The sequence below is a fragment of the Leopardus geoffroyi genome, chromosome D2, assembly GCF_018350155.1.
Source record: "Leopardus geoffroyi isolate Oge1 chromosome D2, O.geoffroyi_Oge1_pat1.0, whole genome shotgun sequence".
In the NCBI taxonomy this organism is placed as follows: domain Eukaryota; kingdom Metazoa; phylum Chordata; class Mammalia; order Carnivora; family Felidae; genus Leopardus; species Leopardus geoffroyi.
Window position 1 is genome coordinate 48,827,317 of NC_059334.1, and position 14,915 is coordinate 48,842,231.

General features: G+C 52.6%; 1 protein-coding gene and 1 long non-coding RNA gene across 3 annotated transcripts in view; one reads left to right on the forward strand and one right to left on the reverse strand.

Annotated features, from left to right (window-relative positions):
• Positions 1-14,614, reverse strand: part of RASSF4 (Ras association domain family member 4) — a 32,633-nt gene extending 18,019 nt beyond the window's left edge. For both annotated transcript variants that reach the window (XM_045438079.1, XM_045438077.1), the window contains exons 1-3: positions 14,494-14,614; positions 4,278-4,373; positions 2,020-2,095 (exon numbers count right to left, since the gene is read on the reverse strand). In XM_045438079.1, coding sequence (XP_045294035.1) covers positions 2,020-2,095; positions 4,278-4,339 — 138 coding nt within the window. In that variant the 5' untranslated portion in view covers positions 4,340-4,373; positions 14,494-14,614. The remainder of the gene's footprint in view (positions 1-2,019; positions 2,096-4,277; positions 4,374-14,493) is intronic.
• LOC123576771 lies at positions 92-4,050 on the forward strand. The gene is made up of 3 exons (XR_006701573.1): positions 92-196; positions 868-983; positions 3,659-4,050. It is a non-coding gene; the product is annotated as an uncharacterized LOC123576771 (long non-coding RNA).
• Positions 14,615-14,915: the final 301 nt, after the last annotated feature.

Below are 14,915 nucleotides of genomic sequence, written 5' to 3' on the forward strand. Positions count from 1 at the left end.
TGGAGGCCTGAACGCTGGGTGGTGGGTGGGTCGCTAGGCCCTTGGTGTCCAGGAACCAGTCATGCATTTCAGCATCAGAACTCGGTGCTGCCCAGGCCTACAGCCCGTCTCTATAGTGGCGATCACCTCCCGAAGACACATACTCCCTCAGGCTGGCATCCCCTTGATGGCTAAGGCTGTGGAAGTTTCCTGCAAGGTACTTTCTGGCTCCGGGGAGATCAAGTCAGGTCCTCATACCTTTTTTAGGTTAGGAACATGAAAATCCCCAACTGTGGGGCATTAACTTCTTACCACGGGGGCCCGTCGAGAATACCTCTTCCCCTTTTTGGGTCTCTCACTTTTCCACGTGGCCTGTCCCATCACACACAAACACAGGGCACAGGTTTGGGGCTTCCCAGCCCTGCTCCCCACACAACTGCTCCTACAGAGGGGACTGTCTTGGGGAATCCCAAGAGTCAAGACCAAACTCTAAGAGTAGCAGTTCTCAAACTCGGCCTTCATCGCAATCCCCTGGAGGGCTTGTTAAAACACAGCTGGGAAGATAAAGAGTTTCTGAGTCAGGAGGCCTGGGGGAAGGAGGGTGATAAGAATTTGCATTTCTAGCCAGTTCCCAGGTGACTTTGAGGCTGCTGAGCAGAAACCACCTGTTGAGAGCTGCTGGGTCTTACATCAATCACTGAATGGCCCAGGGCTAAGAAGCAGGGTGCAGCCAGAAGACCCCATCGCATGCCTCCAGCACAAGGACTGAAGTGGGTCCAACTCCTCGCTTAGCATAGATTAAACTGTCCAGCACACTGGAGCTCGGGACTCATCTCAGCTTGCCCTGGGCCTGCACTTGCCGGTTAGTCATCCAGTATCTGTGCTCAGGTGCTACACCCTGCCTGGCCGGGGGACACGAAGCCGGGCGGCAAGAAAAGAAACAGCAAAAGCAGAGATAGCAGGGCGGTGGCATCAGAGCCCTTCCAGCAGCAGTACAGAGCTGGGTAAGTGGCTGATAAGACGCGTATCAGAGAGGCTGCTCTGCAGAAAGAAGAGCGGGAGCAAAGGAACAGTGCAGAGGGGCTGGGAGACAAGCTGTCAGGGCTGGCCCCAGGCCCTGTGCAGGGCGGCGGGTCCAGGGGAGGTGGCGTGCGAGGTTGGCGCAATTCCAGGTCACACTACTGGCAGGCCAGTGCTGCCTGGACCAGGAGCCAGCTGCTTCCCTCCCCTCCAGGCTCCGGAGCTGTGTGACAGTAGCCTGGCCTGGGCTGCGTTTCACCTATGGACGTGTTTTGTTTAGCCTGCTTGGTGTTTCGAGGTTTGGGAAATTGCACATGAAATTCCAGATGTCTAACTTCTCTAGCTCCCTGGAGCCCATCTTCCTGCACAGCAGCACGGGTTCGGTCCGCAGGGCGACAGCGTCTGCAGACAGCACGTGCTCTCTCGAGTCCTCCACTCCCCACGCCTGCCCTGTCTCTCCCGTTCTGACCTGCCCAGCCACGTGAGCTTCTTTTGGGGAGCTCTCCTCCGTTTCAAGCCTTCTCTGATGTCTATTCTGCTTGGCAACCACAGAGACTGCTCCCACTTCTTGATTGCCCTGTGAACTTGGGCAAACCCGAGCCCTGTGCTGAGTTCCTTATTTGTGCTGTGGGCTGGGCACAGAAGGGACTGGCTGTGCGGTCTTAAAGATTTTAGTCTCCAGGGTCCTGGCAATTCACGTAGGCAAAAATCTCAGGTGGAAGGAGAAGAACTGCAGGTGATTATTTCCATCTGCTCTGAACTCTTGCTGGGGGAGGGAGAGGGAGGGGACGCTCTGACCCTCAGCACCCCTTACAGGACGTCCGGGAGAGAGAGCTGGTAACCTGGTCTCTAACTCAGAAGATGGGCGGCCTCATACTTCATTATCCTAACTGGGACACTTCTCAGAGTGAAGGGAAAGGTCTTCATAATGACCCTGGAATAGCAGGTATAAACCAGGACTGTCTTCAACAATCCAAGATAAACGGTGACCTATGAATAAAGAAGAGAAACTGGCCTTACCTCTCGGTGTCTCAGCTGAAAGCTTCTGCCCTCGTGGTAGCAGTTGTAAGTTTTTAGCAAGCTTAAGAGCTCCGACCTAAAAAGGTAAACACACATATAATCTTGGGGCGTGGCAGGGCTTTGGGACGTGATGATACAGGTCTCGCCAGCCACACATAATCAGTTTAGAGACTAGACTCTGCCATCAGACACATGCCTTTTAGTCTTCTAGAGGTTTCCACATGACAGACCTTGTGTAAGGTGTAGGGCTGGGAAGAGAAGGAAGTGAGCTCACAGACGGCCCATAGAATTGTGCAAATGGTGTTTGCATGCTTTCACTATCACAGATAAGAGTTCCCGAAAATCTCCCTGTACTTTACTTCTGAGTCATTTCCTCAATAAATCCCCCGGGATTGGATTATTGGCATTTTAAAGACTCTTGCTTCCCCCCTCGCCTCCCCCCCCCCCCAATATTACTTCCTGTGAGTGCCTGGTGTGGCTGCTCTGGGGGCATCATGAGGGGTGTCCACCTCTTCCTCATCCTGGCTTTCTGGAGGTCTGACCAAGAGGTGAAGGTGACAGCTGTGAGATAAGATCCCGAAGGTCTGAGGGAGGCCACTCTGCCCAAACGCCTTCTCCCCAGAATAAAGGGAAGCCTTAGCGGATAGAAGCCGGTCCCTGCGCCCAAGCTGGGCTCTGCCGGGGAGTGCAGTCCAACAGATAAGAAATGCAAGGCACACGTGTGCTTTTAACCCTTCCAGCGGTCACATCACGAAGGAAAACAAAACAGGTGAAATTAATTTTCATAATGCATTTTATTTTATGACACAATATATCTAAAATATTTTCATGTCCACATGTAATCAATATGAACATGATGAATGAGGCCTTATTCGTTATTTTATTTTGTAATAAGTGTTTGCCACCTGTATTTCGTATTAATATATGAACGTTTTACATAAATGTTATTAACGAGATCTTGTTCGTTATTGTATTTCATAATATGTCCTTGCCACCTTTTATATTAACTGTACTTCTCTGCCCATAAGTCACGTGCTTGGCGGCCACACGTGGAAGTCACTCCCCTGCTGGCCGGGGCCGATTTAGAACCTCTCTGGGCAGTGCCTTCACTGACACTGGAGCACTCCAGAGAGTGGATAAGCAAAACCCGCCATTGGTGCTCTGGTGTGCTGCCTGATGTGGGGATGACGGTAACTGATGACAGAAGTGATTCACTTGTGGTTCAGTTAATGTTATGGCGTTAACATTGCAAGAGTCAATGCTGCATGTTCGCTGTGCTTGTAGGTGTATCAATGCTGAACATAAACTTACTAGGATATATACACATGAAATTAATCATGTTATGGCTATTATTATGACTTTCCCCCAAACTATATTGTTTTGAGAGAGAGTGAAAGAGAGACAGAGAGAACGAGCAAGCAGGGGAGAGAGGCAGAGAGAGAGAGAGAGAATGAGAGAATCCTAGGCAGGCTCCACCATCCCGAGACCCTGGGATCATGACCTGAGTTGAAATCAAGAGTTAGCTGCTCAATCGACCGACCCACCCAGGCGTACCTAATGTTATTCTCATTATAAAATTTAAACCGGGAATGTGAGAGTATGGGCAGCACTGTGAGTGGGATGCTGTCTGTTTTCTCAGGTGTCTAACTGGAGGACCCAGGAAGCAGCTCAGCAAAAGCTAGGAGGCTGGCTTTTCTTCAAGGAGGAAAATAGGAGCTGCCCAAATCTAGAAAATATTTGGACCCAGCACGCAAAAAGCAAGAGAAAATGAAAATTTAACGTTAGTTCAGAAATACATTTGAATAAATACTCCAAGCATTTTTTTTATGGTAAGACAGAGTAAATAAAATTGAAAATAAGCCAAGCTAAAAAATCATCATGTCAATAAAATACGCTTTTTTCAAGAACAACTCTAAACCTATTTTGGGTTTTGTTTTTTTTCCCCAAACTGTTTGACACAATAAGAGTATTAGTATTGCTCTAGCTTTTGACTAAATTAAATGCCATCTGTGCAGAGTCACAGCGGACATGGCCATGCTTTCCTGCTTTTGCGTGCCTGAGGGGGTAGGGGTCAAACCCTCAACCCAAAGAGATCCTTGATCTCCAGGGCGCCAGGCTTCAAAAAGAAGTGCCCCCATCACTGTCCCTGGGGCAGGCACATCGTCCTATCTATGAAAAGTGCCCAGAATCCCTCTACCCAAAGGCTGCCCATGGCAGGGAGTGACCACCAGACCCCCTCCCTGTACACAAAGGCTTACTTCAGGATGGACTTGCTGTCACTGATGGGAACATGAGAACTGGGTGGACAATCTTCCTTCATCTTCTCCTCTTGTCTGTAGCATCAGGGAGGCTACCTGCAGGGAAGAGGAGGAAGAGCATACAGACAGGTGAGCCGGAGAAGGAAGTGCTGGCCAGTGCAGTGCCCAGAGCCCTGCTGTGCAGGCCTTGTGGCTCCAGCCTCACCTCCCCCCTCCCACCCCGGGGCACAGGGTGGCCATAGCTCTGAAGGATCAGGCTCAGAGGACTTAATGGGGTCCCACACCCCACACGGGGCAGCCACGTTTCCCTCGGCGGGAGACAAGGTCAGAAGTGCTGAGCTAGCTGGCACCCAGTACCAGCCCAACAGCTGCCCTCCCCGAACCTCTCCATAATCCCTAGGGATCTGGATCCGTCTCCTAAACGTTTCAGACCACAGGCTCTCTTGCCTCAGCTGGGACACCCTAAATGATGGCTACTGCCTCCATCACTCCTCCAGCCCCCCAAAGCACCCTGGGCCTTTCTCCTCCGTTCCCACTGAGCTCAGGCTGGTGGCCCTTTGGAACCAGCACACCTGGGCCAGCTCTCCTGGTGATGGGTTAGTCGGTACTGGGGTCACTGCATGCTGGAGACCGTGTTGAGCATTTTCTATGAATTATCGTTTTTACTCCTTACAACAACGGTATAAGGTAAGTACTATCCTCGTACCATCTTATGGGTGAGAAAACAGGGACAGAAGTTAAGAACTTTGCCGAAGATTCCCAGTGAATCGGTGGCCAAGTCATTGTTTGAACATAAGCATTCAGATCCTAGATCCTGGTCACTAAAACCCATCTCGCACAGTGACTTAGACCCTCCAGACTTCCTTTTCTTATCGATGCAATGGGGTAATCTCCGTAAAGATTATGAGATCGCTAGTTGATTCACACATGAAACCGTGTATTCACAACCCAGAAGGCTTCACGGAGTTTCTTAAACCCTCCTGGGGAAATCCACTCGTGTTTTTTTCTATCTTGTTGGCATCTTCTGCACAGATTTCTCCTTCTTTCCCTCTCCAACTTACCCTGGCTGAGAGCTTTCTTATTGAGGCCCCCCGTGTGTCAGGCAGTGAGCCACAGTACCTCTCTGTCTCCCTATCCCAGTCACGGCCCTGTCTCTACCTCTCCTCTCAAGATGCAGCTAGGACTCTGAGGGGTTAAGTCACAGACAGGGCGCACAGCCTGTCCTTCATATCACAGAGTGGCTCCTTCCTCAAACCCCAACATCTGTTCACACAAACCTGGCTCAGTCGGGTCTTCCCCACCCCTGTGTGTATGTGCAAATGTTCCTGGGGGTTCGAGGTCAGGTTCAACTGCTGCTGTGTCAATGCCCTCAAAGTGGACAGGGTGCTCCGTCCCCTTGGGCCCTGACTCCCTAGCTGAACACACTCTCCTCCCACTTGTTTGATATCACCCACAAACAACACAGGCTTGCTTTCTGTGTTGGTGTGTCAGGCCTGAATGAGCATTCGATTCTGGAAGCAGGGGAAACAGGGAGAAGGGGAATGAATTGAGGGAGGTGGGCTTCTCAGTGACCTCAGAATCATCCTAAAAATACCTCCCTTCTCCCTGGGTCTAGAGAGAAGCAAAACAGGATCTAGACAGAGGTCAGACCCTACCTCTATAGGGCACAGGGCAGGGCACTATGGGGTTCTGGAGCGGGGGGCCTCACTGCTGGGCAATAGGATTTCAAAATTGGGTTTCAGTTCCTCAGCACCTCAGTCTCCAGTGGAAAAAAACTGCTCTGCAAGTCTCCCTTTCTGAGGGGTTCCTCAAACGTTTCCATGCAGAGCTGGCTTCAGCCCAAGAAAAAAGCATCTGAGTTTCTCACTCAACACCGTTTCTGTGGGTCCCTGGCACAACTGTGTCTTGCTTTACACAGGCTCATTACCGGAAGGGAAGAGCTGGATTTACCCAGAAGTAACAGCAGGCGGTTTTCCCTCTGGCCTCCTCTGTAGCCAGCTTCTCTCCCACCCCTTCTCACTTCCTGCTCTCAGCTCTAGCTTCCCCGAGCTGCTCTCATCTCGCCTGCTGTGCTCTCCGCTTTGTTCTCCTTTTGGGTCTTGATGGAGCTATTCTCTGTCCAGAAAACTGCCCACTGCTTGCCATGTATTCTGCAAGCTAGCTCTGCCAGGAAACCCTTGCCAGAGTGGTCCCCTCCTCTAGTATCAGGAAAGGCTCCTCTCTAGTCCAGCACCTGCTCTGGGCTCCTGGATGTTCTGGGCCCGCGGGGCCTGACCCATTGAGTGGGGAGCTGACAGGACGATGGGGGAGTACAAGTAGGGGAGGTGGGAGGGGAGGCTGAAGCCGCAGACCTCCGCACCACGGATGATACTTTTCTGGCTCACCTCTTGTTTCCAGCCCCGAGCCCGAGCCTGACACACAGCAAGAGGCCCATAAGATGTCTACTAAATTATTGGATGGATTTGAGAAGCCTCATGGGGTCCTCCAAAGTCAACTTTCCCAGAGTTGTGCATCCCCAACTGGAATAAAACACGTAAAAGTCTCCAGGGGCTAGGAAAGTGACTCAGCTGAGACACTGGTCAGTGGAGTCCATGGGGAACAGGGAGACACATTCCTTCTCTGGAGGGGCAGCTCATCTGGCGTGTCATGAGAAGTCAGAAATCTGCATCTGTAAGGGCTATATTTCACTGTTTGGAGTTGGACACTGTGGCAGAGACATTGCCCCTGGGATGACCTGTGATCACTCACATTCCTCCACACCGCCCCCCCCCCGGGTGGCCATGTGACTAACATGTCACGCGCTACACATAAGAGGTGTTGTGTGTGTTACTCTCAGACTAGTGCATCCAAGCCAGCCTGTGACCCCATTCTTTGCCGTGGTGATCCAGAAAGCCACATGTCCCGATTGGTGCAGCTTCCAGATGGTCAGCCTGGGTCCCAGAGCGCCTCTGCGGACTAGAGCTCTCTGCCAACCCACGGCGGATATGGACTGGGAAAGGGATTTAAATAAATCTAAGCTGCTGGTGTCTCAGGGATCTGTTACTGCAGCACAATCTACACTATCCTAAGGCCGTAAATTATTCAATTAAAACTATATAGTTAAAAATAAAATGTAGCTAGACAAAAACATACTTGCAATACAGATGCCTTTAGCGGGGCTCTGGCGTGTGACTTCTGATTCATGACAGGACCCAGTTTACAATACTTTGATTCTCCTACAGCATGTGGGGACTATGCTGATTTTGCTCTATTTAGGAGGAATACTTATAAGTGAAATCTCTGTAAGTCAAGCAGCGATCAGTTACAGCTCTGGGCCAGGGGCTGCTATAGACCCTCATGGCTCTAGTTTCCTGCCTTTTCCTCTCTGAGCCTTCATTTTCCCATCTGTACAATGGGGATATTGATCTCCAGCAGGTTAGACGTTTTCTTAACTATAGAAGACTTTTTTTTTTTATTTTAATTTTTTTTATGATAATGTCAAGTTTAACCTGCCAAATATACAGGTGGGGCTTGTGGAGCATGTTCTCCCTGGGTGCCGCACAGGAAACAGAGGTGTCTTGAAATAAACAACGGGCAAGGTTAAGAATGGGCCCTGGCTCTGGCCAGAAGGGTGGGAATGGGGCGGGGAAGGGCAGAGAGGACTGGCTGGGGAGGAGCCGTGACCCTCAGGGACCCAGGGCCACAGGCTCCTGGACAACAGCCCCTCTGAGTGAGCACCCAGGCAACACAGACCAGGGCTGGTTGTTGCAAACTCATCAGCAGCCGCCCCTCCTCACAACCAGCCCCTACTGTGTAATCTATGGGACAAACGGAAGCTCTTCGTACCCTACCTCCCAGGCTTCCCCAACAAGAGTTCTGAATTCTTAAAACGGCAAAAACATTCAAATGGTTACGTATGAAATGCTGTCCTGCACCCCACCATGCCCCCCCCGTGATTTTTTTTTTTTTTTACATTTTATTTATTTTTGATAGAGAGATAGCACAAGTGGGGGAGGGGCAAAGAGAGACGGAAATACAGAATCCGAAGCAGGCTCCAGGCTCTGAGCTGTCAGCACAGAGCCCCACGCGGGGCTCGAATCCACAAACCGCGAGATCATGACCTGAGATGAAGTCGGACGCTTAACTAACTGAGCCACCCAGGCGCCCCTCCCCCAAACGCTTTCTAGGCCAAGATGAAATGGAAGCCTGGTTCCACTGAACTTTGTTCACATGGAATATTTATGCAAATCAAATTAAAAGGGGCTGCTCGGGTTGACAGTGAGGTGGGTGGCTGGGACCCCCCATCCAGGGCTTTGCCTAGGGCTCTGTATAATATTATTTGCAAAGCACGGTACAAAGTAACACATGAAACCTTCCAAGCACTGGCTTTCGGGAGAACTTTGCCCTCCAGAATCTGCTTTTTAAAAGGACAGACCAACAGGCTGAGCGGCTCTACCCGGAGTCAGGTGGCATCAGCGGGGGGATGGGGTCAGGAGGAAAGTGGAGAAGGGTCCTGGATTATAGGTGGTCAAATGAAGAAGGAAGGGGGAAGGCAGACCATAAAGTAAATACCTTAGCTCGGCAGGAATGGAGAATGGGGTTGTACACTGTCCCAGGGGAGGGCAGGAAATGAGTGAGCAAGGCTGGAGGTAGGCAATAAAGGGCCCACTTCAACAAAGGGGGTCTCTTCCAACTTGCTGGGCTGGGTCTGAGCCTTATGTGGCGGGAACCTTGCCCCCTAGAAAAACAGTATCTTCTTTGAGAGAATGACGGACTTCTGATATGCATCATCTGTCTGTCTGATTCTCACATGTCCACCCTTTCACCCAGAGGAGACAATGTCTCCACCTCCCTGAGTTCCAGACCTGAGCTTGTGGTCACTCATAAGATCTCCATTCCAAATCTGAACACTGTGCCTTTGTGCCTCCTTTACCAGACTGAATGTTGAGATGATTTTCATTCACTTTGATAATCCCAGTGTCTTGTAGAGCTCTAAAGTGAGGTGTACATGAACCTTAGAGGTGCCCTAGAGATAAGTGCCAAATGAGAGAGTTGCAAGGGAGGGGGAGAGAGAAGAGAGAAACAGGAAGAAAGCAAACAGAGATCCCTCTCTGTTTGTAACATGTTCCTGAAACTGCCCCTTTTTAAATATTCACTCTCTTTGTGCACTGGACATGGCTAGCGAATCTCTTAGTGGAGTGCTTTTCAACCTTTAATAAAAAGCACAATCTCATATTTACAGGCAGAAGTCCAACACACAAATGGATTATAGCAAAGCTACTTTGTGGGATGCCTAGGTGGCTCAGTCGGTTAAGCATCCAACTTGGGCTCAGGTCATGATCTTGTGGTTCATGAGTACAAGCCCCGCATCAGGCTCTCTGCTGTGAGCACAGAGCCTGCTTTGGATCCTCTGTCCCCCTTTCTCTCTCTGCCCCTCTCCTGTTCGCACTCTCAAAAATAAATACACATTTAAAAATTTTAAAAATAAAAATCTTAAAAAAAAAAAAAAAAAGCAAGGTTACTTTGGTTCAAGCTGGAGCGGGGGAGAGGACGGGCTGGGGCTGGCCTGCCACCCTGGCGCAGTCCAAAAACCAGAGTGACAGATGCAGCTGGGCAAGCCAACCCTCTGGCCCTGGGATCCAGCCCTCTTTGTCCTGGCCTCCACCCCTCCCCCAGGGCCCCAGGGCACACAGCTCAGGTCTCCATGTTTTCTTCCCCAGGCCAGACTAGGCTCTGTTCCCAACCAGAGACTCACACAGCAGCCAGGGCTCCTTGTCCCCCCAGAGAAGGGCCCCCAGGGCGACCTGCCAGCCATGGTTACCTACCTGTCCCTAGTGAACAAGCAGTGAAATGTTTTTGCTTTCCACTTCAGTGGCTGCTCCGTCAGCCATGCAGAGGGGCTGCTGAGGACAGCAGGCACCACAGCCTGCCCTTGCTATTGTCTCTGGCCTTTGGTTTGGGACAAAGGACACTGAAGCCTTTACAACTGCCAGGCTTGGCCCATCTCTCCCTTGTTTGTGGTCATGGAGCCGGTTATCACAGAAGAAGGCAGCTTTGTGGCCCTTCGGGTCACCATGACAGCCCGATTCCTACTGGCCAGGGCCGAAGGGGAAAGAAAGGCTAAGCGAGTGGGGTTTCCAAGAAGCCAACTGAGTACATTTGAAAGCCTTTTCTTTCACGACTCCGCGCTGCCTACTTTTCCTTCTTACAATGCCCTCTCTTTTCCTGAAATGATGGCAAAAATAGATGGTCATTGTCCTCACTTGGCAAAATGGTCAATGCGTCACTATCCAAATTAAAATGCTCCGGGGATGTCTGTGAGATCTGGGGGCTTGGTAACCTCTGTTCTAACGCTTCATCAAATTATGATTATTCTCTTATTTAGGCATGATTACAATCCAATGTGTAAATAAAGCGATGCGGGAAGCAAAAGAAAGGAGGACAGAGGTGTGGGGCCCAGGATGCTCCTGCCAGAAGGAGGCAGGCTCCGAGAGAGAGGGCAGGTGCAGGGACACTGCCTCGCATTCCTGGGAAGCCGATGTACTCCGCTCAGTAGCCCATGACCAGCCAGGGGCAGCAGGGGGCACTGGAAAGAAGGGGCCTTAAAAGGCCCCCCTCCCAACCCCTAGCACCTGTCAGCCAGCAAATGGCGTAGCTTGGCCACGGAGGAAGCTGCAGTGCCTGCTGGTACCAGCTGCCTCCGAGAGGACGTCTGGTCGCACACGGGCTGCCTCTCAGCGACACATTTTTGCTGAGAAAGCCAGTTGTTGGGATGCAGACAGCAGACAGCGACTCAGCAGCTGCTGCCCCCCGCCCCTCCACACTGCTGTCCTTACCCTCCCCTCCATATCCATGGCTGTCCACCCCCCTCCCTCTGCCGCCATCTGCCCACTGGCTCAGCCACAGCCCTCCTTGCCTCAGCACGGTAGCTGGGAAGGAGGTCCCAGGAGGACACGGTGCGCACTCCAGATGGTGGTGATGGTGGCTGAGGGAGGGCAGGAGAGGTGGCCACAGAGACAGCAGCCACTCCACTCACTGCCTTCTCCTGGGCTGACTCACGGACCCCAACTCGCCTTTACTGCATCCTCCTGCCTCCTAGGCTCCCACCAACAGGTCTCCCTGAGCCCATTCTGGCACCCGGGTCTCCCTGACACCATTGCCCTTCCTCTGAAGAGCCTGGCCCTCTGTCCACACGTAGGCTGGCCTTCCTTACAGCTTCTCACCCAAGCGCACAGGCAGTGCTCACCCAGCCCCCTGTGGCAGGATTTTGGGCTTCTGCTCTTGCTCTCGAGGCACGGCAGCTCGAGGCAAGAAAGCCATTTCCGACCCTCCTGCTCGCTCTCTCACACACGCTTGGCCATGTGGGACCCTTCCTTGTCTATGGAAGCAGGAATCCCCTCAGCCATGCTTTTTGGGCCAGACAGGTGCTCAGAATGACCAACAGCCTGAGTGTCTGGGGCCAGAGGTGCGGGGGGCAAGCCCTCCAAGGGTTCAGTGCCAGCTGATGTTGGGCCACACCGGGTGCCCTCTGTGGCTTCCCCCACCCCTGCTATCTACTGCACCAGGCCTGTGTGCCAAGGGCAGTTGCTGGAGGTGGTTTCTTGTGACACATAGTGGGGCTCAGAATCTTCTGGGCCATAGAACCCTTTGGAATCTCTTTAAATAACACACACTCCCCAGAAAAATGCACATGTGTGCATGAGTGTGCAAGTGTGTGCACCAAATTTGCATACTACCGCAGGGGCCTTGGGAAGTCCCTATTCATGTGCCCCTGGATTCCCAGAGCCCAGGTTAAGAACTCTGCTGAAACGTGTCACAGCGAGAGGGAGGAGGCAAAGGGGCATCCCAGAGAGAAGTCTGGGTGTGGGTTTCGCTGCAGCGTCAATGTGGCATGTGACGTCACCACGTTGTGCCAGCCCTTGGGCCTCAGTTTAACCAGGATTCTACCGGCAGCTGATCTACAGCATCTTCAGGGCTCTTCCCAGCTCTGCAGCTATGGGGCTGCATGGCCTCCCTGCTCCCATCCCCCAAAGTCAGGCAGGGCAAGGGGAAGGGGTTCCAAGTCTCTCCCTCAGCAGTGCCTCCTGGGGAAGGAGGTCAGACAGCCAGAAAAGAAAACTGAGCAAACTGTAAGTTCCCCTTTCACTAGAGCAGAAGCTCTGGGAAGTGTAGCCGCTTTCTATTTGGTTTTAATTTACTTGAAAACAATTCCAAAACACTTCCTTCACTGTACTCTGTGACCAGATAACAATCCAACCTTTATAAGGATCCGGGTTTCAAGCTCTGCTCTGTGATTCTTCAGCTGTGTGACCTGAGGCCAAGTCCCGTTCCCTCTCTCAGCCTCAGGTCCCTCATTAGTTGAATCACTGACTGCTATAAGATGGGCCTCACAGCGGGCTCACCCATAATAAACTGAAGCTCTCATGATAGGGCACAACGGGGTGTGCTCTGGAGATGGGGACAAGGGACTCAAAGAGGGTGGCAGTCCTCCCCTGGAGTGGCTGTGAGCAAGGACATATGGCTGAGTTTGCTCTCAAAACCAGGGCCCAGGTCCCCAGAGGCCCTGTCCAGAGTGCCTTCCGGTAGACCTCCTGGTCAGGGTCTCCCCGTGAGGCTTGGCACTTACAGGATCTGAACTGAGACATGCTGAGTTCTGTTCATGTCCTTTGTTCTCTGTCACTGTCCAGGTGACCTTGACCCAGGGGGACCCTGGACCTTCACTCTGTTCTCGACCTCCAGGCCGCCCACCGGAGTCTCAGGGTGGAAATATGGCCTCCCTTCCCACTTTCACAGGGGCTGTTTAATCAGTAGCGTCAACCTCATTTTCGCTGTCAAGTCGAACCACCAGCACTACCCACACAGAGAATGATGACAAGAACTGCTGAAAATACACTTCACCACCGACAGAGAGCTGAACCACACCCCATTACAACTTCCAGCCAGAAATGTTTCGACTTAAGTTTAATGCGGTCCATCTTCTCTGCTCACCTTTCCCCTTCTCTCCCCCCCTTTCTCTCCTCTCCCTCAGTCTCTCCTTCCTCCCTTCTTCCCTTTCACACCTCTCACCCTGGCGGTAGCAGCTCAGGGATTATACTGGGGAGCAGGAGGCAAGCAGACCTGCATTAACCTGTCCGTTCTACCAATTCACTGTGGGTATCTTTTTTTTTAAATCATGGCTACTGGCAACAAATCTTGACTGTACCCTGAGCAGTTAAACTATAGAGAAGCTAGGAAGGGTTTCTTCTGCCTTCCTAAGTGCAAGTGTGAGGCTTTGGAGTCTAACCTGCCTGGGTTCAAATTCCAAAATCCTAGCCCCACTTGCTGGGACTTTATTTAATTTGCTTATGAAGTGAGTTTACTAAAGCTTTCCTTACAGTGTTTTAAGAAAGCAATGACCAGCACTAACCCTGCACTGATCCTGGTGTGGCAGGAGGCTCTCCCTCCCACAGGGCTGTGTCCCATTGTAAAAACACTGAAGCATCTCTTGGGGATTAGAAGTGCCTGATTGAGTGTCAGGAGCTGGGGCGGGGAGGGGTGGGGGGTGGGGGTTGGAATAGGATGGTGGGCAGGGTGAGCTCTGAAGTCAGCTGCTGAAATGAATGAGACCTGGCCCAACAAAGTCTGAGTTCAAATCCTGTCTCAACCACTGACTCATCTGGGTGAAACTGGACAGTTCCATAACTCTCCATGCCTCAGTTTTCTCATCTGAAAATGGGGAAAATGAAAGTATCAGGGCTGTGAGAAGTAGGTGCCGTATAGTGCTAATGACCTTTGCACAGGTCTGGGAACAAGGCAAATCCTCTGTAAATGGCGTGGTGAGGCAAGCCCCTCCTTCTGCTATTATCTCGGCGCCGGTTCTCCATCTGTGAAATCCGAGAGTTGTGCCAGAGCCTCTTGGAGCCTCTCCCCACAACAAAGATCAATGCTTCTAGGATATTGCCTAAGATAGGAGGCAAACTGGGCAAAGGTGTAGCCTGCGGCCGCTCTCACCCATCGTGCTCAGGTTTGAGCCCCTGAGGTGCCTTCCCTCTGGAGAAGGTGCCTGGCGCAGTGCCCACTCTCAGCAATGGCCGGGGCTGCGCCAGGCTGGCAGGGGGAGGGAACTCTGCACGCGGCAGCCAAGGGGCACCGGTGCCCAGGCTCCAGAGCCCATGGTTGGGGGCGGTCTTGGGCTCGGGGACGGGGGTGACGGTGCTCCGTGGATGCCCCCAAACTCTCCTGCCTCTGCATCACTCACCGTCCGCTCATCGCGCCGTCCAGAAGCCGCTGCCCGTGCTGTGCCCTCGCCGGCACTCGAGCTGTGTAGGCAGCGCTTACTGCCCCAGTTCCCTGGGGCTTAGCGCGTAGGGCCCGCCCCTCGCCCGGCGCCGGCCAATGGCCCGCCCCATGTGTCCCTCTGCGCCCCGCCCCTCCCCGCCTCTCCCCGCCTCTCCCCGCCTCTCGCCTCGCGCAGGCCAATGGCGCCGCCGCGTCGGTCCCGCTCCGCCCCAGGCACACAGGGGAGGGTGGGCTTCGGGCGGTGCCCGAGAGGCAGCGAAGAAGGTTCGAGGACTCAGGCCCGAGAGGTGGCCCCGCGTCACGACGAAGGCCCCTTGAGACGCTTGGAGGAAGCAGTCCCGACTCTGCTGGGAGGGTCCGGTGCGTGGGCGGAGTCTGGGA